Source organism: Felis catus, chromosome C2 (genome assembly GCF_018350175.1).
Source record: "Felis catus isolate Fca126 chromosome C2, F.catus_Fca126_mat1.0, whole genome shotgun sequence".
Classification (NCBI taxonomy): domain Eukaryota; kingdom Metazoa; phylum Chordata; class Mammalia; order Carnivora; family Felidae; genus Felis; species Felis catus.
The window spans coordinates 39,628,896-39,655,708 of NC_058376.1; the positions used below are offsets into that span (position 1 = coordinate 39,628,896).

Below are 26,813 nucleotides of genomic sequence, written 5' to 3' on the forward strand. Positions count from 1 at the left end.
TAAATCTTGGTTATTCAGTATGGAACTCTTATCATCTTATCATAGTTTAATGTACTGTAATAGATAGGAATCAGAAAATTAACAAAGTGAAGCCACATATCAGTGCTCTTGTAAGTAGGACTTTTTTTGTTGTTGTTTCTTTTCCTTTTTTTTTTTTTTTTTTTTTTTTACCATGGGAGACAAGTTGAAGAGGCCTGTGCATAGGCAAATTTGCCCTAAGCTAATGAGGATAAAGCTTCTGAGCCTCTTATTGGCATAGGCCACCTTCCAAAACTCTGAGATTTAATCCTAGCATTCATATTGACATAAGTTATGCAAATTGAAAAAAAATAAGCTATTTTAACCACAATCATATAAAATCACTCTCTCTTTCACTCAGGTGTCCCTTCTGAGCTGTTCTGTGGGGTTGTAAGGATCAAGCTAAGGGAAAATTGAGTTGGTAGATACATATAGGTTGGATTTGGATTTAGTGGGATATGTTTATACCATTCCCAAACACTTCTAGGTATACTTAAGAAATCATGTCCCAGTGAGCAAACGGTGTCTAGAAATACTACAGACCCCTACTACGTTGTTTCAAGAGGGGCTAAGAACATATTACTCTATGAACAGAACCTATCTTTTCTACCACTAAATATAAGAAAGTAAAGACACATGTTTGAAATGTACTGAAGTTAAAATGAAGGTAAATGTGTTGTTGGAGGAGTAGCATGTTACGTTATACATGTACCTAAGCGGGTAGTTAATACAAATTTACATGATGTTTCTGAATTTTGTGTTTATGGTATTCATTAGATTTTCAAAGTTCATTGTCATTTCTCATTCTAAATAAATACTTTCATGATTTATTATGCCTTTGTATCTTCTTAAAAAGCTCCCCTCTGTATAAACCTTTTATAGGTTTCAGATCCTAGATCAGCCCTTGGGTGATTAACTTGCCAAAGTTAATCCATTCTGCCTTCAGAATAGCCTGATCCTGGCTCACTCCAGAAGATAAAATTCAGTGGGGCTAGGGCAGGAGAGATCTATTATAAGCAACCAAAGAAGTCAAAACAGGTAAAAACTTCTGGGAAGTGCAATAAAGATCAACATCAGAGAATTTGAATTCTATTGACAAATCTAAGGGGATCATCATGGAGCCAGGAAACATAGACAAGTTCAGAAGCCTCACAGGCCTAGACATACAGCAGAGAGCAAGCAGCAGTGGTTGCATCTAAGAATGTGTCCATGAAAAAGCTGGTTTTAAAACTAGTTTTTTCTTTTAATATTTATTTATTTTGAGAGAGAGTGAGCAAGTGGGCGAGGGTCAGAGGGAGAGGGAGAGAGGGAATCCCAAGCAGACTCCATGTTGTCAGTGCAGAGCCTGATGTGAGGCTCGATCCCATGAACCATGAGATCATGTCCCCAGCCAAAACCAAGAGTCAGACACTTAATTGACTGAGGCACTCAGGTGCCCCAAGACTTGTTTTTATGAATGGGCACTGCCTAATAGGAAGGTAATTGGCCTATTTCAAATAGTCAATACAGACACACTATATCTACTATCAACTATCTAGGTTAAGAGATTTAACATCCATATGACTTCAGACAAGGGCTCCCAGGAATTGAAATCATTACTTCACTTTACTTGTATGAATATTATTAGCATATTTAGTTGACCCTGTAGAAAAAGTAAATGAAGAAAAAAATATGTTACATACACATACACATACACACATTAAGTTCTGGGGTTCCAGGAGTGGAAAGATTTCTACTACTCCATTTTCATAGGATTTGTAGAAAGAAGTTGGCTAAGAAATTATTAAAATATGCTCACAGCAAATGCATTCATAGATGTGACAATAGCAAAAACCTTAGAGGGTAGTGTGGTGGTGTAAGATTCTTTTTTTCTTTTTTGGCTAAATCTGAGTTTGAGGGGCACCTGGGTGGTTCAGTCGGTTAAGCATCTGACTTCACCTCAGGTCATGATCTCATGGTTTGTGGGTTCAAGCCCCATGTTGGGGTCTGTGCTGATAGCTCAGAGCTCGGAGCTGTTTTGGATTCTGTCTCTCCCTCTCTCTCAAAAGTAAATAAACATTACAAAAAAAAAAAATTAATCCAGGTTTGAATCCTCACTCTGTCACTTGAAGTCAAGTGCTCTTGGGCTGTCTTAACTGATTTCCTAAATTCCTAAGTTTAGGAATTACTAAAAAATTACTAAATTTACTAAATTACTAAAAAATAAGCTTAATAAAAAGAAAAGCCATAGTATTTACTTAGTGGTAAATGATTTATAGACTTTATTTAATTCCTTTAACAATTCTATGAAGTAGTTACTTTGCATATCTTCATTTTACAGACGAATACACTGAGACTTAAAGGGGTTAAGGAAATTGTCCAAGGACATCAGCTTCTGAGTTGCATCACTAAACATTAAATCCTCATGTTTTTTTATACTGCAAACTTCCTCTCAAATAATACTCTCTACATATTGCTATTTGTGATATTTCCTTAACATAAATTCATGTAATGTTCATGGTATATAGAAGAGTTTTAATAAATATCAGTTCCTCTTTGTATCTGTGCAGTACTTTTAGTTTTCTCAAAGCAGTTTACATTTATTTCATCTGATCTTTACATTACTGATAAGGAAACTGACCAAATGCTATCAACAAATTACCAGTAGAACTGCTCCGAGGACCCAGGGTTTCTCATTTCATATTTGTCATCTTCTCATCTCCATCCTGTTAAAATGATGTATTACGAGAAGAGACCTTCATTTTTAACTTTTCTTGGGTCCTCCCTTCCTCTTTTAGGCTGTAGGCAGAAAGCCGTATGTGCTTATTTTCATAAATGAATGAGTGCCTTGATTTTACGGAAACTGATAGCACACATTTAAAATGATTACTCTGTGTTCTTTAGGATCATCATAGGAAGGCCAGTCTCAACCAGACATTCCCTCTCCTTGCAAGGACAAGCCTTAATGGAATCTGGTCTGCAGAGTGTCTGGGCTGTGTGCAAGGCTGGTGTCAGAGCAAGTGCAAGCAAGTTCATGGAGCTCAGCCTTTACAACATCCTGTAACTCAAACAGTCCTTCAAGGCACCACCCACCTTTTCCAGGGGGAATCTGTTGAAATGATTCTCTTGGAAGCAGCATGGAAATGGGGGGGGGGGGCGGTGGTGTTAAGTATGTGTTTTTGTATGTGGATGGGTGAGTGGGTGGAGACAGGGGTAGGACGGTGAGGGAGATGAGAAGCTAAGATGGAAAAAACAACCATCACTGCCACCAAAATATTCTGCTCAAGGATGAGGGAGTACATACACCCTACAGCTGTTAGCACTGTTCAGCATATTTTGCATATTTACATATACCAAGTATTTCCAAACAGCCTTGTGTTTGTTTTAAAATCCCACACGAAGATGTCTGGTAAAGCTGTCACTGGAAAGCTTATTTTCTTGGTGGTGTTTGCAAAACTGTTTTTAAAATTCTGTATATACATCATAAACCAAGCAGAAGAGTTAACTGTCATTACCAACATTATAATCTAGACTAGTCAGACGACATTCAGAGCAAAACACCCATGTTCTAAGGCCTTTAAAGAAAGCACCTGTTGGTTGAAGCCGATTTAAAAAAAAAATTTTTTTTTGGTTCAATGCAAAATGAAACACAGAACATCACCCAGTGATACATAGTTAGTATTGAAACTAGCAAAGTGTGACTTTCTTAATTGCTGTTGACTCTCTTCTTTGATTTAGAAACATTTTCGGTTTTGTTTGTTTGTTTGTTTGTTTGTTTGTTTTGGCAAGGAACATGATTAATACTGGATGGATTTCGCATACAGCCATTTTCTTTAGGAAACATAAAACACAAAACCACACATAGCCCATTTGAAAAAACGTAGGAAACTTTCAGCAGAAGGAATGGGGTAGTTTAGAGCTATATTTTCCTTTTAGCAAGATCCACAAGAAAAGGATAGAGTATCGTGTTTAAAGGGGAACAGATTTTGTATTTTTTGGCAAGATAATAAATCCTCTGTTGCTATATTTGGCTCCCTGCAAATAGTCTCTTTTACAAGTGAGAAGCAAAGATCAATGCTGGTGTTCTTCATTCAGCCACAGCCAAACTTGGTGTGGAAAGTAAAACAGTTGTGTTTGAGTGTTGTTTCTAAGACAGTCTAGCTCATTTATTGATCAACAGCATTCCAAAGCACAGGAACCTACTTTACACATTAAATGTATCAAAATATGTTTGCTTTCCATAACAGTTTTTCCACTGCTTAACTGATAACAGATGTAATGATTCAATCTGGACAAAAATGTAAAAGCTTTACCATGTCAATGTGGTCATATATAGATACTTTGTCAAATGTGTATAAGCAGGTCAAATGAGATGCTTGGAGACTTAGGACATCACAGGATGATCATGTTCCCAAAAAAAGGAAGCAAAACAATTAAATGGTAGTTGATTGTCCCCAGAGAAAACACACTTCAGCTAGGAAGAATCTGCACCAGATGTCCTTCTCTCCACCCCCCCCCCCACCCCCTGAGTGTTTGTCTGACATAAATACCACATAGCCCTTTAGATTCCAAGGCACTATAACAACCACGTGAAATGTTTGAAATAAGAACAGAAATTCCCTTTGTATGCAATTATTTAAGTGAATGAAGACGAATCCTACACAAACGACCATTGCGAACATGGAACAAGCCTTGCTAGTTTCAGTGATGTATTAAATACTCCCAGATTATAAGGCTGGTAAAAAAAAAATAAATAAACTTAAATCTAATAATAATTGTGGTAGTAGAATAGTGCCCCCCCCCCAAAAATACTCACATCCTAATCCTTAGAACCTGTGAATATGTTACCTTATATTTAAGGACTTTACAGATGTAATTAAATTAAGAACTCTGAGTTGAGGAGATTATCATGGTAGAGCCAATGTAACTACAAATTTCTTTAAACATGTAAGAGAGAGGTGAAAGAGAGGGTCAGAATGATGCCTTGTGAGAAGGACTTGATGGCTAATGGCTTACAAGATGAAGAAGGGGGCCTTTAGTCAAGGACTCTAGAAACTTGGAACAGCAAAGAAAGAGATTCTCCCTTAGGGCATCCAGAAGGAATGCAGCTGACACTGATTTTAGCCTGAGAGCAGTGCCAAATGTCTGACCTACCAAGTGGTTAAGATAATAAATTTGTTTGAAGATGTTAAGATTGTGGTAATTTTTACAGCAGCCATAGAAAACTCATAACACTAGTCTAGTCTAAATATAGCAACAATTAAGAATGCCAAATTATTTCACCTATAATGTTGGAGGGTCTACTGATTTAAACACTTATTTCTAGACTTTTGCACTTCCACATTAAAAATTCATTTAATAAGAAAGTAGACACCATTGTAGGAAAACTCTAACTTCCTTCAAAAATACAGTCTTGGAATTTTCCTTTCTAGGTGTAGTTCTTCACTGTCAATGAATTGTCAGTTTTTGGTCGTGTGTGTGTGTGTGTTTGTGTGTGTGTGTGTGTGTGATTTTCCATACTACTTACAGCAAGTTCTGTATCAATAAGAGTAAAAACAAAACAACAAAATGTACTTTGTGGAAAGAGTCAATTGATAGCTTTAGAAGCATTGTATTAAAAAATTCACGGTGTGCCTGGGTGGCTCAGTTGGTTGTGTCCAACTCTTGATCCTGGCGCAGGTCATGATTTCACGGTTGGTTTGGTTGGTTCATGGGATCAAGCCCTGCCTTGGGTTCCAGGCTGGCAGCATAGAGCCTGCTTGGCATTCTCTCTCTCTCCCTCTCTCTCTTTCTCTCCCAAATAAATAAACATTGAAAAAACTTCAGAAGCTTCCTGTTGTTATGTAATTTAATACATTTCACTTGTTCTTCCATTATGAACACTTGTTTTATAACCCACTCTTCACTATTAACAACTTGGCCTTAGAAATTAACTTGGCCTTAGAAATTAACTTCTAATATTTAGCTTTAGTTTTCAAAGATATTTATAAACTCCTTAACTGGAGAAGAAGAAAACAGTGAGCTTGAGTTCATTTTCAAGAAAGGCAGACCAAACGAAAATGCTACATTAAAATATAAACATTAAATTCACATTAAATTATTTATTGAACAAATTGAAGGTGACAGTTTTTACTACAAAGTCCTCCATCATCTTATATCACTGACACATAGTTATGTGACCTGCATTTGAAGAGTGAATAGAAATATGAAAATGTCTCTTTCCACAATCCCAAGAAAAACAAAAATTATGATTTCATAATGAGCTTGTAAACCCAAAAGTTTTATGAATTAAAGACTGACAACTAGGTAAGATTAGTTAATTTGTCTTTCTGGAAATGTAAAATTAAGATAGCATAAAATTGCTCATAAAACTCACAAGTCTGGAATTTCATTGTATTTCAATGTTGTAAGATAATATTTCTATTATTATTTTCAGTTTACCTAACCAAGTGACAAATATAGTCTTCTACACTATTTTTTTATAAAAGTATTTCACCTTACCTAGATGTATATGATAAAAACAAATTAATCCACGTTTTCTCTTTCAATATATGCATTTTAAAATGAACAAAGAATTCACATGAAAACTCTTCCCTATATTGTACATCCAGAAAAATGAATGGAATAGTATTTTAAAATCATATATAATATCCAAGATTGTAAATATCCTAAGAAATTAAATCATGTGTGTAAATAATTATTCATTTTTGCCCTAGCCACAGCATAGAAAAAAAATGTACATCTCTACTAGTATAAAGAGATATCATTAGAAAAGTTCACATCTTATGCATACACCAAAAAAAGAAAAAACCCTAAAGAATCTTATATTCTAAAAGAGTTATTCTTAAGTCAAAATTTAGTAGTCCAGAAATTGTTAAAAAGGAAGCTACTTGATGGTGACTGTCCCTTTTCTAGAAGGTATCATTGTTTACTTACATAATTACACTTAATTCAATAGTATGCCTTGGACCTTTAAAAGGACATTTACATATTATTGGATCAAGTTAATTTGCAATTTTGACTGAACATTAGTTTGATTAATTATTTGAAACTATAAAAATTTTTCAAACAAATAAAAAAGCATAATGGACAATAAAGGAAATAAGAAAATCAAGATATTTTAATAATAATGGCTATTTCTATACTTTGGGAAAGTATATAGGAGTAAATTCCAAGAGAGCACTAAAAGAGAAAAGCCTGAAAGTCTGTTCTGTGACCAATGTCCATGACCAAGTTACTAAGGTAATTAAAGCTATTGAGACCAAGGTTTCCTGGAAGGGCCCACCCATACCCCAATCTTCAATCATCCATTTTTGTGTAGTTTATGTATTTATTTTCAACATACATCACTGAGATAAAACTATAACCTGATTTTTCTAAAATGACTTTAATAATACTTTTAGTACTTTAAAAATAAGAGATTTAAAGGGCTCTTAGGCCATGTTTTTAGAGAATAAAAGTAAATTTCTCAAAGAAGCCTTAAATTTTCTGACAGATGTGTCTTTCATCCTGGAGGAAAGAAAAAACAAAACAAAACAAAATGAAACTGGATCCTTAGGATCCTGTACGTTAAAATCAGCAGGCTGATTTCAGTGGTCTCATACAGTTTCTGCTTTTCTGCTGTCCTTATGTCTGCTGTGAAGGTGATCCATCACAGGGATTCTAACTGCCATCAATACCCCTTTGTAACTGCAATGGCTCAAGCGAACTCTTTCCATCTTCAATAACTGACACAGTGTCAACATCTGCTTCCAATAAAATTGTTTCTTTTTTTCTCAAGCAGAGTAAATCTGCTGAGATCGTAAAGGGTTTTCTTTCCCCTCCCCTTTTCATGCAAACGATCTTTTTCCACCATATTCTGCAATTTTTCCTCCAAGGCAAGTAAAAGAAAAAAAAATGGATAACTTCAAAAGAGATGTTTTTATTCCAGGTGCTAAGGAAGCCCAAAATGTAATTGAAAAATATAAACTTTGGTGATTTAATAAAGATGTTGCCTTGATTTGGGATCCTGGATGAATAAAACTTTGGAATATGTAAGAAAACTCACAGTTGGGGCTACATACCACTAAAAGGTTATTTTCTTTCATAAATGACACACTAAAGTAACAGAAATAATTAAGAAATTTACATTTTATCTTCAACAAATAGTAGTGGGCAAAGATTCTCTTGCAACAATTTGTCATGAAAAAGTAGTCATATATCTATTGGATTGCTGCAGAAATAGATATGGAAAGTATAGAGAAGGGACATTTGGGAGCTCAGTTTTATGACCTACTTAGAAAATTGATAGACATTTGTGGTGCCTGTCATTTATTAAATAGCTATAATGAGACAGATATGATTGATCATATATATATATATATATATATATATATATATATATATATACACACATATATCATATAGATATGATTTCCACACTTCACAGCCTGCCAGTTAGGTATTATTATCTCACTTTCTTCATAAGATAAACCCCAAATCACACATATCTAACTGTGGCCAAGGCAGAATTCAGAGAATGACCTAATATACAAACCAATGATCTTTTCCATTAATTCATTCTACTTCTCTATTCATCCTCCAGTCAAAACTCCAGCATGTATACTTTCCTTTACCACCACTTAATGCCTCATTGACTTAATTTGGCAAATACAGTGTAACAAAGGGAGGGACACCCAGTAAGAAATAGAATTTAGTTTCTTAAAATATAGTTTCTGACTGCAACTTTAAATGACACATGTAACACTAAACCACAGAACAAATGCAAAAACTAGATAGATCCAGTCCTATTCTGCAAGTCTTAGAATAGGAATAGGAAATATGGTTTGCAAAATGAATAATGAGCTCCTCAAGGGCATGTTTTACACCAGTGCCTAGAATTTGTTTTTTTTTTGGTTTTTTTTTGTTTTTTTTTTTAGGTTTGTTATAAAGTTCAAAGAACTAATTCCTCAATTATTTGCAAACCACTGGTTCTTATTTGCAACATTTGGAGCAACCCTGGGCATTTTTGCTTAAATGACAATGTAAATAATTTTAAGAAGAAAGAGAAAGAAGAAAAATTACAGATGAAAGTTAGGAAGGGGATGATTAACCTTCTTAAGAAACATTGATTTTTAAAATATTTAGAGGCTCTTTCAAATAAACGATGAGGGACAAAGTAGCCTGTTGAGATCCAACTCATGAGTTGTTCATTAACTTATGATAGTGTAGTGGCCAAAGCCTGGATTAGATGTCAAATAAATGAGATGATTTTATATGGTTTAGCTCACATCTTCCAAAACCTTGAATAAAGTCTAATTTTTAAAATAGTCAAAGGTGAAGTGGTTTCAAATGATTTAGGGAGGAAGCTGGTAGCCTCTTTAAAGCAGGTTAGAAGCCCATAAGTTCAACAGCATCGTTTTGATGTGAGGAAAGCAGAACCAGAGAGTGATAGCATTTTAAACTTAAGGTCAGAATATCATGCTAAATTACAACCCATTCTCTTTTATAACTTCTGGTGGTAAAGGTACAATGATCATAACAAGGGGATGCCAGGCAATTATAGAGACATGCACTCTCTTTTTATTTAGACTTTGATCTATTCCTTATCTTGCAAGGATCTAACCCTTGCAATATGTCAATGATGTCTTTTCTCAACAAGAGACCTCACTTGTAAATCTTTCCTAGATACAGCAGAATTCAGGTCCCCAACTTTTCTTGGGCCCCAGAGCCAAGGAATGTTTCATCCTACATTCTACTGTGCACAATGTACCATCCTACAGTGGCACAGAACACAGTACAAATTCAGGGTGAAGCTATCCAATTGTCTGCTCTCCTTTTGAATTCAATTCAGTGGAGAAGAAGGAACGGAGCAGAGAGTTAATACTTTTCTTCTCCCTTAATTGGGAAAATCCAATTGCATGATCTGAATGAGTTGGAGTACAACACTGTTCTAAGAGAAACTGCAAAGGAAGTTAATAGGTTCCAAAGGAAGAGGAAGGAAATAAATAATCCCCAATGAGTCATCCCATGGGAACTGCTGAATACTTGTCTTTGAAAACTCAGGAGGACACAAGAGGAAACCAATTTTATAGATTCAATCAACTTCATGCTCCACAGATTGGACAAAGTACATACAACCATAACAAATCAAATTATAGATCAAAATATAGATAATTTAACCAAGCCACTCCCTAGAACTCAAAGTTCGTGTCATTAGTAAGTGGAAAATTCCTTAAGTTTCAACCTCACATTAGGTAAAAATATGCATATTGTGTTAAGGAGAGTCTAGGTAAGAAGAAGCAATTTATGGAGTGATAAGAATACAAGAGAGTGTATAGATTTATAACTCACAGGAGGCACCAGGAAAGACAACCAATGTAAAAAACAGAGATAAGGGAACTACTTTAAAATTATCTGTAAGAACCCTGCCTAGCTGAGCAAAGGTTGTGTTGTTCTTATAGCTAAAATCTTTACACACAAGATATACACAATTGAAAATGGAAAGTGGTACTTCACTAAACACTGTATTTCATATTGGTGAAGACAAGGATGGGGGACATTTGAGAAACTTTTACCAAACTAAAACTTCTATATAGCCCTAACTCTTTAATGTGATCCATCTCTGGAAGCAGCTTTGAGAGAATGAACTTGAATCAAAAATCCTTAAAATATTACTAACTGCTACTTTTATAACCCTAATCTTTTCCCAATAGGGTCTTAATGATAATTCCAACTTCACCTTATTTGGGTCCTGAGGGCCACGTCAAGTTGAATCCTGAGTTTTCATGAATAAATTTCAAATAATAAATGGCTAATTTATTACCCCAATTTAAGTAATTGTGGCATGTTCTAATTTAAATTTCATTTTACCCTAAATCATTTTCTTAAAAAGAGTTCAATCAACTAAGACCAGATTTAAACAACCAAAAAAAGACTTGAAAAAAACCTATGTTTAAAATCACATATACAATATATTATTTTTCAATATATAATGATGAGTAATGTCAGAAATAGCCACTGAATTAAAGCCTTGTGCTGTGTCTAGTACCCTCCCAAATATTTTCCATTCAAAATATCTCAGAAAATAAAAACGAAAACAAACAAACAAACAAAAACATCCACTTAAAATATGACCTTAAAAATTGCCATGATTGAATAGTTAGAAACAAGGAAACTAAGTCACTGGCAATCAAAGGTAGCATGGGTTAATGCATTTTTTTTTCCAGTGGTTGGATACAAACTGGTTCCATTTATCAAAGTTGGATGGGCTAAAAAGACATATACTCCAGGCAGTCTCTCCTTCTGACTGAAAGTTGATGCAAACTTTCTTCTTAGTCAAACTCCAAGTACTCTTTGGGACAAATCAAAGTAATGAAATATCCTTTCTTTAGTATGGTCATTAAAAAACTTCCTTTTCAATCTATACACATAACTCAAAGCTAAGTGAGCTAACATGGAATTAAATCTTCGCTGAGATTTAATGTAAAACAATACTATCTTGGCTTGGCTATGCTGCTACTTTTGTAAAAAGGAGGAACTATCAAACACTTGAGGTAACCTAGAAAGCACAGAGCATATCACAGACATTTTAAAGACAAGCATTTTTAACATTTTTGCCAGTGCTTCTCTGAGAGCAAGTTCTTTAAACAGAACTTACCAATTTTTACAATATTAAAAAAAATACATCCCTCAAAAATAGCCCATCGATGCTAAATCAAACTTTCTGTATTCTACAAAAATAGATACACACAGAGCTACAAAATTGTATTCCTGAAAGGATGAGCATTTTCATGTCTGGTTCATCTTTTCCTGACAAGATGGTTGGTTCAAAAAGGAAAGAGAAAAAAAATCAGAATGAAACAAAAATTAAATCATGTATTGATAAAAGCGAGACAAAAAAAAAAAAAAAAAAGATTTGCACAGTTGACAAAGGCTCAGATGAGGGGGACAAAAAAAAAAAACAAATAAAAATGCTTTTCTTCAATGTCTAGGACCCACTCTGCTTTCTCAAGAAAAGGCTCCAAACCAAAGTTAGCTGGCTGACATTTCCTCTTCTTCTTCCATGTCTATTGTGTCCCACTGCAGAATGGGAAATCCTGGCAGCCTCTTTCCCAGTGGGCCCATGGATTCACACTTCAACCTGACTTGCTAATACTGTGTTTCAGTACCAGGGTGATTCCTTGCTCTTGTCTTGATGCTGTAGACCTAGAAAAGGTGACAGTGAGAAAAACGAAAAGCATTAGAACAGGAATCACTCAAAACTGGGCCTAATCTGCTAGACCAGAGCAGTGCTATTTGTGCAGTATAAATTCTTTACTGTGGTTTTCATTTTCTTGGAGTATAAATGAATAATCAATAAGATAAAATAATGTAAATGAAACCTTTTTACTTCTAATGTCAAAAGGAGCTGAAATTTGGAAAAAACAATGTAACTAATCTTTGGGGGAATTTAGGTAGCATCTCAGTTAATACTTTTCAGGAATCATAATGATACTTTTGAACTAAAATAGTAAATTCTGGTGCTATTTTGAAATGTACTCCACATATTTTGTATTGCTACAAAATATGGTGAGCAATTAGACACGGTTAAAAGCTGGATCTAATATTGCCAGTAAAATAGACATAGTTGGTTCCCAGCTAATAGCACACACCTATATTGTTTTATAAGTTTACTTATTTTTTTCTCCAGAAAATATTTAACATGGCTTATAAAAATCTATACTTCATAGCAAGAAAATATGATTTACAGATAAGTTTCTAAAAGTAATAACAAAAGGAAAATAAGCGAACATGTATAGCTTCCAACTGAAAACTAAAATGAGTAGGAAGAAGTCTATCAAGCAAGAAACAGAAAACGTGACTGATTTCGTTCTAATGGAGTCAGTTGACTAATTTCTGATATGGGCAATTAGCATAGCACCTTCAGCTTATACCCATTTGAAGTCACTTACCTCAGTTTCCTTTATTTTTGGCATAATGATTTGGAAGAATAAGAGAGGGAACTGACTGCTCTTAAGTTGTTTAAAACCAAATACTAAAACTTAAAGGAAGGCTATGGACTAAGTGGGCAGAAATGCAACAGCACTGCTGCTGGGAGAGTGCTCAGATCACAGGATTTTTTCTTGATCCTTGATCTAAAATTGTGTTAAGTCTGGGCTGGTTGTCATACATGGAATGGTTAAATGAGCCAGTATGGCTCTAAATTGTGATTGTTACTAAAACAGCTGCAGTGATTTCATTTCTTGTCCCTCCAATTTGTCAAAGAATTTCACAAAACAATGAGTGCCATTACAAAACAGTCAGTGATGGCAGACATTAAGACAATCTACAAAAAATACTACATAAAGGGAGAACAAACAGAAAAAGTCAAAGAAGCACCTCACAGAACCACAAGTCACTACCTAAATTCTACAGCACTTGCATACTGGGGAAAAAGCAACACTGGCTGAAAAAAGGTTAGTTCCATCTTAATTTTTTTTTTCTCATGTGACTAGTATTATGTTTAGATAGAGAGTCAATAGTTTTCCTTTCAAAAAAAAAAAGAGGAGAAAGAGAAGACGGGAGAAAAAGGGGGGAAGAAAGAAAAGGACTTTGGAGTATACCAATTCACTCTAAATTTGCTTTACTTGTTTTCAAATGATCTTGTGGTCGGAATAATTTGCAACCTGACACAGTCTCTGTTTGGTGACTCTTATAATCTAAACCACCTTAACTGACAATCTGCTGACTGCATAAATATTTTTTTCATTATTGAAACGTCTCATCTTCTGTATGACTCAGTATTTCCACACTTGAAGACTCCATCAATCTATAGAATGTCAGCACGGCAAGTCATGAATAGTGTTGGAATCATCAAGCGGTTTCAGTGTCTTTTTTTGTCTTAAACAAAGGCAATCCCTAGTTTGCTTTGCAAAGACACATGAGTCCTTCAAAATCATGTTTGTCTTTTTCTGTGGACAAGTATTGCATTACTTAACATAGCTCTGCATTTTCCAACCAGAATAACAGAGGATATTTTCTCATATTAAAACTTCATCTCTTCAATTCTTTTGTTTCCAAGTCTTTGTATTACTCTAATGCAAACCTTAAAAAAGTCAATTCATCTGTGACCTAAAATGTATTAAATATCTGATGTGGTCCCTATGGTTTAGCCTCTTCTTGGTGATGGTACATTAAATCAGACCTTTGTTTTAACTACCAGGTATTTTGAAAATATCCATAACATTCAACAATAAGCATAAGTAAAACACAAGAAAGTGAACAACCACAAACAAAAGACCCTACTACTAATAAGTTGCAACAGACAGAGAAGTGGTGCTATGATTTTTCTTCTTAAACAGTTGATGAAGATAGATCAGGATATTTAAGAGTCAGCTAGTACATTTAGTTTTCTCAACAAGAGTTAAAGGGGACAAAATCATTAACCTATTATCCTTACGTGGTCTCCAGAACCCTTACGTGATCTACATACATTTGGGGTTTCCCCAACTTCTTACCAGAACACGAAATCTACTCTGCTGTAATTTTGCTTCTATTCAGGCATGTTTTGCCTCTCACTTTCCTAACTCAAATCTATGGGATATTGGTTCATAACATATCCTGAAATCTCCCCACTGGCTGCCTGAAATCACCCGTGTTTTTCTTCTTGATACCAGTAACTCAGTTTTAATTTTATTGTTTAGTCTGTGACATTTTTAGTAGGAGGGAAAATAAACATAATAAAAATGTCAGTGAACATCTTCTTCGGGCTGAATATGACAGGCACTGTGTGAAGTACTTATATGAAATATCTCATTTAATGCTCTCAACTATGCTACAATATTTATTTAATGAATGAGAAAATTGAGATTAGGAGAAATTATGAAACTATTAAATGGTAGAGCTAGGATTTAAAACAAGGTGGTCTGATGTCAAGAGTCTAAGGTCTTTCTTAGTCACAATGTATATGTCTCCCCCCATATGGATTATATTTGTCATAGACTATGTCACTAGCCTATACCACAACTCTGCAAGTCAAAATCCTTTCTTTAAATCAATATGAGGAAAAAATAATAAAGTTTTATACTTCTTTTTGCACTGTTTAAAAATACTCTGATTTAATAGAATCAATATCAGTTAACAATATAGCTCTGTTAATAATCTTTTTAAACTATAAATCTTCAATGTTTTTCCTAAGATGCAGTAACTGATTACACAGTTTACTATACACTTCAGATGAAGACTACTTCAATTGTGTAACAGGATATTCCACATTAACTGATATGATTTTTTTGATATATAACCTCCTCCCCATCCCCCCCCCCCCATAACTAAAAGAAACCTTCCCCAGTGTGAACACTGAAAACACAGGGTGGTCATTCGGTGGTTTTCAGAAATGGGACCAGAGAACAAATACATTCGATTGTTGGTTTCAGAGTTTGAGAATCTGGGATTCAGTTAGGAAAAAAGCCTGAATGGAAATGCAAGCCCACAGACCCAACTCCTCAATTCAGTTCCAACACCACTAACACCTGACCACCAAAAGAAAAGGAAAAAACGAAAAAAAATCCAGACTTAAGACAGCAAAGGAAATATGAACACAGAAAAGAAGTGTAGAATAATTAGAAGCAGGAGAGAAGTCTTGGTCAAGGAAGAAAGATTGTAATAGAATCTCCCTTTAAAATCTGAAGTATTTGATTATATAACAAGGCATCATAACTCATTTTCTCACTTTCTAGCTGAGGTTTTTGGGAGGCAACAGCTTCAGAGGCTCACGTCTTACAACAGACTCCAGGAATACGAAAGTATAGATAGCAACAAGGTGTGTCTAAGGGCAAAAGCCTGGAGACTTCCCCCTCTCTAGTTTCCCTCAACTCCTGGGTGTCTTATGAAAAGATCCTAAGTTTCCATGTGACCCCAGTATATCCAAAAGCTATGATATGGGTACCCTGCAGCAGAAGACATGGCCCAAGAAACCCCAACTGAGAATCTTGGAAGAATCACAATGACTAGGAGATGAACTGGACTTAAATAGGTCATTACTTAGTTGGGCGGGGGGTGGGGGGGCACTGTACAGAGAATGCCCTGAGAAACAGAGTAGGGGGAGGGAATATGTTTGGAAACACAGGCCAGGATAGGAAGGAAATGACAAAACCAAGCAGCAATCAGCAACCTCTTAATTGACAGTTTTTGTGAAACAACTGATTCTAGGAATACAGAGGCAAACTCAGGGAGAGGGTGAGGAAAGAATCTGAGAGGAGGTGTCAACTCTAAATTGGACATTGCAATAAACTGAGAGCAGCAGAGATATCATTAGACTAAGAATACTCAGAATTAATTAGGTTAGGTTTTCTGCTATTGTGTAGAAATGAATAATCAAGTTACTGAAAAGCTACACTCCAGCACACCTGAGTTTTATGGAATGTTTGATTGTCAGAGTCACATCCACTATGAAAGCATGTCCTACTTCTAAGAAAGCACAATCACTTGCCAACACCATCTACCATAGCTCTTAAGTAAGTTGAACATGCTTCCAATTAATTTTATTGCTATAGATAAGATGTAATGTGGTAACCATATACTGGGGAACATGATCCTGATAAAAAGAGAAGATGAAAAATAGGAATGTAAAACCTGGAAGTGTGGGTAGAATGTTTTATGACCTGAAAGTCAAGAATTGCTTAGATGCATAAAAATAAACTTTTCATTTCACAGGTACTAAGAGTCTAGATACTCTTTTGGATCAGAATTCTTGCCATTAGACTAAAAGAAGTTGGTAGCTTATTCCTACATTAAAAAAATGAATCCCCTGCTTTATCCCTGCTTTAATAAAGGTAAGTCATATTTATTATAAATACAAATATAAATATATCTTGTGTTGGATACTGTATCAAAATATCCAACCTTTACCAACAACGTGACATGTAACACTGACACAGTGACAAATGATCACAAACCGATGCGAGAGACAGTCCTACTATCTTCTCCTACTTTATAACATTATCACTGGTAATGATCATACAACTGCATTTGTTTGTCTGAGCCCCAGGGCAATCATTTTAAATGCTAGTTAAGAATTTCTAAGTAAGATCTACGTGGAGATAGCACCTCAACACTAAGTACGGGAAACACAAAGTAGAGGAAACACAAAGTGGGGGGAAAAATAAGAGTTGGAGCCATCCAACTCAGGAACTGTAATTTCATTTCAGGTAAATATTTAGATCATGTTTAACCACATAAAAACCTCCCTTCTTTCTTTTCAAAAACCTCCTCTTTTCAAATTTCAAAACATCACAGATTTCTTGTTTAATGCTAAGTTGCAGAATATTTAGAAAGTGTAAGTTCTACATAATATCCCTTGTAACCAAAAAAATTCACCAAGTACACTTTGGATGTATATACATACTCACATCACTATTTATACTGTGCTAAAACATGCTTACTTCACTAGCAATATTATCTTGGAAAACCCTTCCGTGTCAGTATATGTAGATTAACCCCTCTGGAGGGATTTTTAATATTCATTCTACCCTGTAATATAAATTACCCAATTCTCTATAGATGTACAACATTTGGATACACAGACATGTGTACAAATATACTTGTTACTTACGTGATCATTCCTAAGATAAATTCCTAAAAATATGTTTAGATAATTTGTTGAACCTAAGCATATATATACACTTACATATTTCATTGTGGGTGCTAAATATTTCAGCAAGTTTGTACCAATATTCACATTATTTTTTACTACTAATTATCATTATTACAGATTAAAAGTATCTATTTAATTTGCATTTCTTTTCATATTAGTGAAGGTAAACATTATGCAAATATAGCATTCTTTTCTCTGTGTTTTGTCTTTGGCCAACTTTCTATGCATTTAAGAAAGCGGTGTATTTATTTCTAAATGCTTTTTGTATTGTATGTATATAAGAATAATTTTTCTCATATTTTACAAATATTTTTGCCAGTTTGATGAGCACTAAATATCTTCATAGTTAGTACTTCAATGTTGGACAATAATTCTTTTTAAAGTCATCACAAGCAAAATGTATTCTTGAACCAGACCAAAGATTAAATTTATTATGACACATGAATTACAATTATCTTCTTATTATTACAACCCTTGCACACGAAAACAATGGTAAAAGATACTTAACTATGGTAGTGAAATAATTTATTAGCAGAGGGATGTTTTCCTGTGCATAAAGATGTTTTCTCAAGACACATTTAGAACTGACTTAAAAATTTCCATGTAGTAGTACTGTCAGAAACAATGAGGTGAAAACTGTCTAAACTTGCCAAAATATCTTTAAGTTCAGATTCAAAAGAGGAGTAGAAACATAAAACCCACGGAACCTAGCAGACCATAATTTACTGCGTTTTTGTAAGAAACACAGCACCTGCACACCGGAGGCAATCATTGCAGGTTGACAAGCAGTTCAGTGCCCAGGTGTTTCCCACCACCCTGTTTTCCCAGACACAGACTGCAAGCCCCGCTAGCCTGGCTGCCCTCTCAGAACCTCCCTCCCTCCAAAAACCACCAACTCTTCTGTGCACAGAATCTCCAGCCTTTGCCTTTAGTGACATCCACTTCCTCAGACTTGTGTAGGTTAAAATGTCCAGCTGGAAGGAAACTTGGCAAGTACTGAAACCATCAGGATATGGTCTTTCGTGTCTGAACCAGTCATTTTAAAATTGACCTTGTGGACAAATATAAAATATAAATTACAGAGTTAGGTAGTTTTCCATCACGGTGGCAATTTACTATGTGCCAAATTTGAATATGAATTTGGTAACCTCTTAGGTGAGAGAAACCAGGTGAGAGAAACTTAGGCGAGAAACCAACTAGGAGATGCAATATGTAATAGACACAGCTCACCAATTCCAAAAGCAGATATTAAAACACACACACACACACACACACACACACACACACACACACACACACAAACTTTGAAGACAAGAGACAAAGAATAAAGGAAAAGCAGAGTGGGGAATAGTGAAATGGAATACCCTTTGTAATTTCTTCTACAGATTTTCTCCCAGAACTAGAGAGGAGCAAGACCAAAAAATGCTTGGATCACTTATTGTAACTGAAACCACAAGTTATAATACTCTAGAGATTCTAACTATCCAGACATCTGTTGGATAACAAATGCAGCCAAACATGCATCTTTAAAGAGGTTTCTAGGTTATGCAGTGACAGCTTTATGATCCAGAAAATAGATAATCCAACCAGAGGAAGAGCTAATCTGGATCCATTGCTTACCCATAAAAACATAATTAGGGACACAACACCAACACAGAAAACCCTGTACCTAGGATTAGGAGTTATTTAAAGACTGCAAAAATTAAAAAATTACTTGAGAACTACAGAAATACCAATGTATTTTTATGCCCATTTGATTTACATAATCAATCTCTCCATTAAAGCAAAACATATTGGAAAATATTTGGTAAGAATAAGATATGTTGCATATCAATCAATTCTACACTGACATCAATAATTTTTCATCTCACTTATATGTGATATAAACACAAGCTTGTTCTGACATTTTCCAGAAAAGACTGTCCAATCCAAGCAAACATAAATAGGCCTTCAAAGATTATGAAGATAATAAACACTGCCTGATATTGCTCATGCAAAGCAAACATGAAAATAAGCATTGTAACACATGCTTTATACTTGACAAAAATTATGAAGGTAAATAACATAATATATCAGGCTATTTCTAAACAGCACATTTTGCCTCTTAACTGCAGTCTCTCCTAAGACTTTCCTTGGTCATATCTTTGCCAAGGAATTCACAACATGTTGGCTACAGACAAATGTTTGTGAAACCTTATACTGTTGATAAATAGAACAATAAGAAAAGAGTTAGACAGCCTGGAAGGGAATAAAAAGAATCTGTAAATTCCATAGGCCATATAGAATTTTTGTATACAGTCTTTGCAGCCTATTTGAAAACTGATGTGAAACTCTGAGAACAAGTTCTGAAACAGATTTCTTCATTCGAGCTGTTTCTTTTATATGTACCCCTATATGTGATATGAGAAACAGTAAAGCATTAGTGAAAAGATAACTCACAATACAAATACACTGACCCTGAAACAGGACTTTTAATGCTTTGAGTGATTCTCCATCTTCTCCATTCAGAGTCACACTAGATTATCCCGGGAGTTTTTTCAACCTCTATAGCTCCCCTGTCAGATGAGCACCTAAGTTTCCCAAGGGAAGATATGGTGTAGATTGAAAAAGTATCCAACTCCTAATTATAGCTAGTTGATGAAGGCTCCTTTAAGACAACAGTCAAAAAATGATGTCATTGCCTAATTTTGCTTTCAGTTTTTAGGAAAATATTTCAGAAAGCAAGAGATGCTACCCAATTTATACAGCAATACATAGAAACTTGCTGACAAAATTAATACTGGAATGGAAAATGAATCAATTTTTAGCACACAGCTTTTAAAGATTAGCATGTATTAATGGAGTTTTGGTGAGTCTAATTATACTTGGTCTGTCTCATTCTACACATAAAATTTCCTTTTCATCTATATGAGTGATGAGGATAAATATCTCAACAGTACTTAAACCCAAAGAGATAGGATCTATTTTTTGGTGTCCTCTCATCCTACATGGCAGAGTGTTTTAAACAGAAAAAAGAAAAAAAAAACTATGTTTAAAACTGTCTTGGAGATGCACATCCTGATACTCTTTCAAATTCTTTCTTCTTGATTCTTTTTTTAATTTATTTTTATTTTTTACATTTATTTATTTTTGAGAGACAGAGAGAGACAGAGCACAAGTTGGGGAGGGCCAGAGAGAGAAGGAGACACAGATTCCGAAGCAGGCTCCAGGCTCTGAGCCATCAGCACAGAGCCTGATGCGGGGCTCGAACTCACAAACCGTGAGATCAGGACCTGAGCTGAAGTCGGACACTTAACCGACTGAGCCACCCAGGTGCCCCTCTTCTTGATTCTTTACCACATCTCTCCAATTATCTGCCCAACCAGTACAAAAGCACCCAGTTTTCATCATATGGCAAATAGCAGCGAACAACAGTATTACGAAATTTAGCTCCAGCAAATACCACAGCTATTCTTCAAGAACAGAAACAAATTAAGGCAGATAAAGTCAGGAAGTGACAGAGGCATTCAAGGCTTGCATCTCAATTATTCATGATGTCTCACATCTCCAGTGTGATTTTCTTTTTCTGTTTTACATGCATGTATGTATTTAATAAGAATAATGAGAGCTTTAGTTCTCCCTCAAGTGTACCAACTAGAAAACACAACCATGTGCAATAGTTCATTGGAATCTCCCAGGGACAGCACAGTAGGAAGTATTATCTCCATTTTCAATCTAAGGGAGAGGAGGAACATACAGGTTATGAAACTTGTTCAACATAATACAGCTAAGTGGTGACATGTGTCTTGGAATTTCTTTTTTGGTCCTCTGCTTTTCTCATACACATCTCTACATCTCTGTGAAGATTAAAGTTCTCGTTCTCTGTACTGACCATTATTGTTATGATCCCCTAAGTGATTAGGGGTGCAAGTAAATTATTAATAAGATCAATATCTCTCATCTACCCTTGACTCTTTCTCTTTCACACACACACACACACACACACACACACACACACACACACACACCATTATTTGTATTATTATGTAAATGATCCTGAAACATTTGGAATCTTCTCAGAAGGCTCCTGCACTTGTTCTATAAAGTAGGAGGAAGATCCATGAGACAAAATCCCCATGCTTCGGACATTGTGACATTATGGAACCATTCTATGGATGAAGGCCCAGAAGACAGCATGGGCAAGATCTATATGGCTCTGGGAGAGCAGGGGAAATTCATTAAGGCTCTACAGAATCCAGCCATGCATACTTGAAACTGACAGCAGTGTTCTGGAATGCATTTCTCCCTCTGATTCACCATCCAGTTACTTTTCATGCAGATCTCACTCTCTGGCTAGGATCTCCTGGCATTTTGCATGCATCTCAAAGATGGTTTCCATTACCCTTCTGGTCACGAAATTGTCATTCTGGACATGTGCCCTATACAACTAACACCATTCAAGAGTGCGTAAATATTTTAACATACCTTTGATGGTTTTTTTTTCTCTCAGTGGAAAATAGGATTATGACTTATGCCAAAGAAAAAAGTTTGCAGAAAGCGTTAAGCAGTTGGTTGTTAAGTACTAGAGTCTTTATTATTACCAAATCATAATAAACTTTTAAAAGTCCAGAGAAAAGTATTAGTTCAAAAAACATCCCCACATATTTTTTTTAATCTGCAACTATTGCTTTGTGACATCTTAACTATCCTAATTGAGATAATGCCTTCAAGATAAGTATCCAGAAATCTATAAATCTTTATTGAATAGCACAATTGCCAATGACAAATCACATAATCCTATGGGCTGGCTTCTATATAATATTCCATTTACTATGTCTACCTGCTGAAATCATATGATTAGAAGTAAGGTTCTGTGCCTATTCTATTTTAAAACACCATTGGGGCACCTGGGTGGCGCAGTCGGTTAAGCGTCCGACTTCAGCCAGGTCACGATCTCGCGGTCCGTGGGTTCGAGCCCCACGTCAGGCTCTGGGCTGATGGCTCAGAGCCTGGAGCCTGTTTCCGATTCTGTGTCTCCCTCTCTCTCTGCCCCTCCCCCGTTCATGCTTGGTCTCTCTCTGTCCCAAAAATAAATAAACGCTGAAAAAACAAATTAAAAAAAAAACCATTAAAGTTGGGGTGCCTGGGTGGCTCAGCTGGTTGAGCGTCTGACTTCAGCTCAGGTCATGATCTCGCGGTCTGTGAGTTCGAGCCCTGCGTTGGTCTCTGTGCTGACAGCTCAGAGTCTGGAGCCTGCTTTGGATTCTGTGTCTCCGTCTCTCTCTGCCCCTCCCCCACTCATGCTCTGTCTCCCTCTCTCTCTCTCTCTCTCTCTCTGTCAAAAATAAATAAAACATTAAAAAATATTTAAAAAATAAAACACCATTAAAGCAAATTTCCTAATTTCTTCATCACTTATAAAAATTACTAATAATGTCAGGAAAGGCTGCAATGAATCACTAACCCCATAGCTTTCATAATTTAGCATATATATGCTCCATAAGAAGACATGAAGAGGAAAAGAAGGAAATTGTTTTTAGTTGAGCACCACCATATATGTATATGTTACTTTGATGCCCCCTCTTCTCTAGAATAAAAATTACTTTAGTGATTTAATATTTTATATAAATCATACTATCCTGTCAATTATTGCTGAAGCTTCCTGTTGATTTCTGCCCAAGCTTACCACATTTCTGTCTTATTGTAAAGCCTGGAATTGGAGCATTATGATATCAAGTAAATATCCAAATGCACAGAGTTGGTAACTACTGGTTTCCTATAGTCTTTTTTTTTAATTGTCTATTTTTATAATAATTTCCAAAAGGGCAATGGATATAAAGCTCCATGATGTTAACCCTTTGATATCCCCAGTGAAATTCAAAATTTGGCAACATTTTACAAGGGGATGTTAAAATAGTTTAGCATGGTTATTTTGAGGACTTTCATGCAATCACAATCTTATTTGCCCAGGCTTCTCAGCACCAGACCACTTACAAGAAAGCACAGGTCTTGAGATGGGATCTAGAGAGGTGGCAAACTTACAGGTTGAACAGCAAAGCAAGTGGTAACTTGATGTCCATCTCTCTTTCATGGAGATAAACTGCCTCTCCATTTGCTGCTCTAGTTCTCTAGCTACTTTTCATCTTGCCTTTTATTTCCTGTATTTGATAAAACAAAGATATGTAGGCTTCTACTAATGGATTTCAATGTAAAGCATCCACACAGTATTGAACAAGACTGACCATCATTGTCTTAACAACCAGTCATTTGACTAGTCTATTTCAAAGGGATCACTGTATAACAATCTTGAGCAATAATAACTTAAATTGCTTTAAGATATAATTTTTGCCATTTGTGAATGAGGTCCTTTCACAAAATATTCAGATTAGAAGATTCAAATAAAACCTAATTTTTAAAAAACTGTAGTACACAGAACTTATACAATGAAAAAAATAAAAGAATATGCTGATTCTTTTATAATATTATCAGACACCAAGTGTCCATGGAAAGAAAAAAAAATAGATAAAAAGGACATTTGTATATTCCTAACTTTCCCATTGGTACCCATTGCTCCCTATCTGTTATCAAAATTTAAGTTCTCAAAGAATTTTTTCCAGAGTCCTTGACAGAGTCACTTTCCTTACAGGTTTATCAAAGCCATTATTATTAAAGTATTTTCAGAAATAATTCAGTTTCTCTAACATCTGAGAGAATACTAGAAATATAGCTTCTTGTGCTTATGGAAAATATCACAGCCTGTAACCAGAAATTTGTTTTTAGAATTAGTAGCCTTTGTAGTTTGTTTTTCTGTCTTGCAAGAGCCAATGTCCCATCCTATAATACATAATCTTGATTTCACTTGATATCTGAAGATATGCTCATTAGTGAGAGATAAACCAGACACTGTTAGATATCTGGCTATAATCATAGTTTGGGGCAGAATCGTATCATGATCTCCTCATCACATCTATTATTTGCGCAAATGTATGGCTAATGCTTTACATAACACATTTTTTAAGAAGCCAGAAGACACATCAACACATATTAATTCCCTTTTAGAGCCAGATTTCCCAAATCTGTGTTACAGCACAGAATTGTTGTTTTATTTTGTTAGGCTACTTAAATGTATTTTAGCAAAATGCTGTTTATGTATATTTTATATTGAGTTATTATGGCATTCCTCAAAGTAAAAAAATAAATTTGTAACAAAATTGTAGCTAAAATAACATGAGGGATCCTAAGAAAAATAAATCTGTGGATCTGCAGATGAAAACAATCTCAAGCCATGAGCAGCTTGTGTTTATAGAGAAGAAGTCATACCACAAACATGACACTTGCTCCTTTTGGTAAATTTAAATCTAGTGGATGAAGTGGAACGTATAAATAAAGTCAACTTTGTATTTCAGTAAAAAGGCCTCATGAGAAAAACTTTACTTGAAAAATTAATTCAAATTGGCTGGAATGCCTTACATTGTATATTTTACATTAAGTCAATTATTGGCAATAACAGGAAATGCGAATGACACCACTTCAGTGAAATGAATTGTATGGCTCTGGCTACTGGAAGGTGAATACTAGAACAGAATTTACTTAATATCATCATAAAACAATCTGAGCATGGTTATATATCCATCTGAGCATAGAGATATATCCTTTTATTTATATGTACATACCAAATAACATGTTGTATCACAATAAGATAAAACCAAGAAATACAGAAGTATGGAACATAAAAAGTGAAGTTCTCTCAACCCCATAATTTCACCCCTCGGTACATACCTAAGAGAACTGAGACTATCCGTTCACACAAAAACTGGTATGTGAGTGTTCGTAGCAGCATGAGTCATATTATTCAAAAAGTAGAAACAAACCAACGAGCGAAGAATAAACCAAATGTGCTATATCTATACAATGGAATAACATCTACTCCTAAAAAGGAAATGAACTTCTGATTTGTGCTACACAAATGAATCTAGAAAACACAGGTTAAGTGAAAGAAGGCAGACACAAAAGGCCACATACCATATGATTCCATTTATATGAAATGTCCAAACTAGAAAAATCCATGGAGGCAGAAAGTAGATTAGTAGTTGCCCAGGCATAAGGGGAAGAAAGAATGTATGTTGGGGATATATTTTATATCCCTGAGATATACAGATTTTTTGTTGAGGTGATGGAAATGTTCTGGATTTAGATACTGGGGATGGCTTCACAACATCATGAACATACTAAAACCATTAAACTGTACTTTCAAATGGTAAAGTGTATGATATGTGAAATACAGCTCAATAATATGGTTTTTTTTTTAAGATTTTACTTTTTAAGTAGTCTCTACACCCAAATGGGGCTCAAACTCAACCCTGAGACCAAGAGTCACACGCTCCACTGGCTGAGCCAGCCAGGCACCCCGCCAATATTTTTTTTTAAAGCTACAAAATGTGAGTCCCTGATCACCTTCTCTTGTATAGCTAAAATGTATATAGTACCTATTATCAGAGCACATTTGTAAATGTTTTCGTTCATTAATTCATTTAATCCTCAAAACAGCCCAATGAAGCAACTTTTAAAGATAAGTTGAGGCACCAAGGAGGTTCAGTACTTTGCATAAAGTCCTGTAGCTAATTAAGTGATGGAGCTCTGCTTATAAAACCAGGCAGTCTGGCTTCAAAGCTCAGGCCACACACTAATTACCAGGACCAATGACCATTAAAAGTTGTGATATATACTTCCAGATAATTTTTATTTAGGGAATGGAGGTACACATATGCATATGTGTGGGTGCAGACGGATAAAAACTATACACATGGAACTATACTAGAGGTCAGCAAACTATAGCCCATGGGCCAAATCAGTCTCACTGTGTGTTACCTATGTAGCCCATGAGCTAAGAATGGAAATGGGATTTATACGTTTACATTTTGGAGAAAGAAGGGAATTAAAAAAAAGAAGAGTAGCATTTCATTATACATGAAAAGCATTTCATGACACATAAAATTCAAATTTCAGTGCCCATCAATGAAGTTTTATTGGGACACAGCCATCTTCCTTTATCTAAGTAAGTCTGTGGCTGCTTCTACACTATCAAGACAGAGTTGAGTAGTAACAGACATAGTATGACCCTGCAAAGCATTGAATATTTGTATCAGGCCTTCTATAGAAAAGTTTTGCAGACTCTTGGATTATACCATACATGATACTCTAATATTTGTCTCTAAACATTATG

The 26,813-nt window shown here is 35.3% G+C and overlaps 1 protein-coding gene across 5 annotated transcripts in view; it reads right to left on the reverse strand.

Moving 5' to 3' along the window:
• Positions 1-6,083: 6,083 nt before the first annotated feature.
• Positions 6,084-26,813, reverse strand: part of VGLL3 (vestigial like family member 3) — a 48,648-nt gene continuing 27,918 nt past the window's right edge. For 4 of the 5 annotated variants that reach the window (XM_045036762.1, XM_023238867.2, XM_045036764.1 and 1 more), the window contains exon 4: positions 6,084-12,183. In XM_045036762.1, the coding sequence (XP_044892697.1) occupies positions 12,140-12,183 (44 nt within the window). In that variant the 3' untranslated portion in view covers positions 6,084-12,139. Of the gene's footprint in view, positions 12,184-23,632; positions 23,749-26,813 lie in introns of all 5 variants that reach the window. The other variant, XR_006584954.1, reaches the window with a different exon arrangement.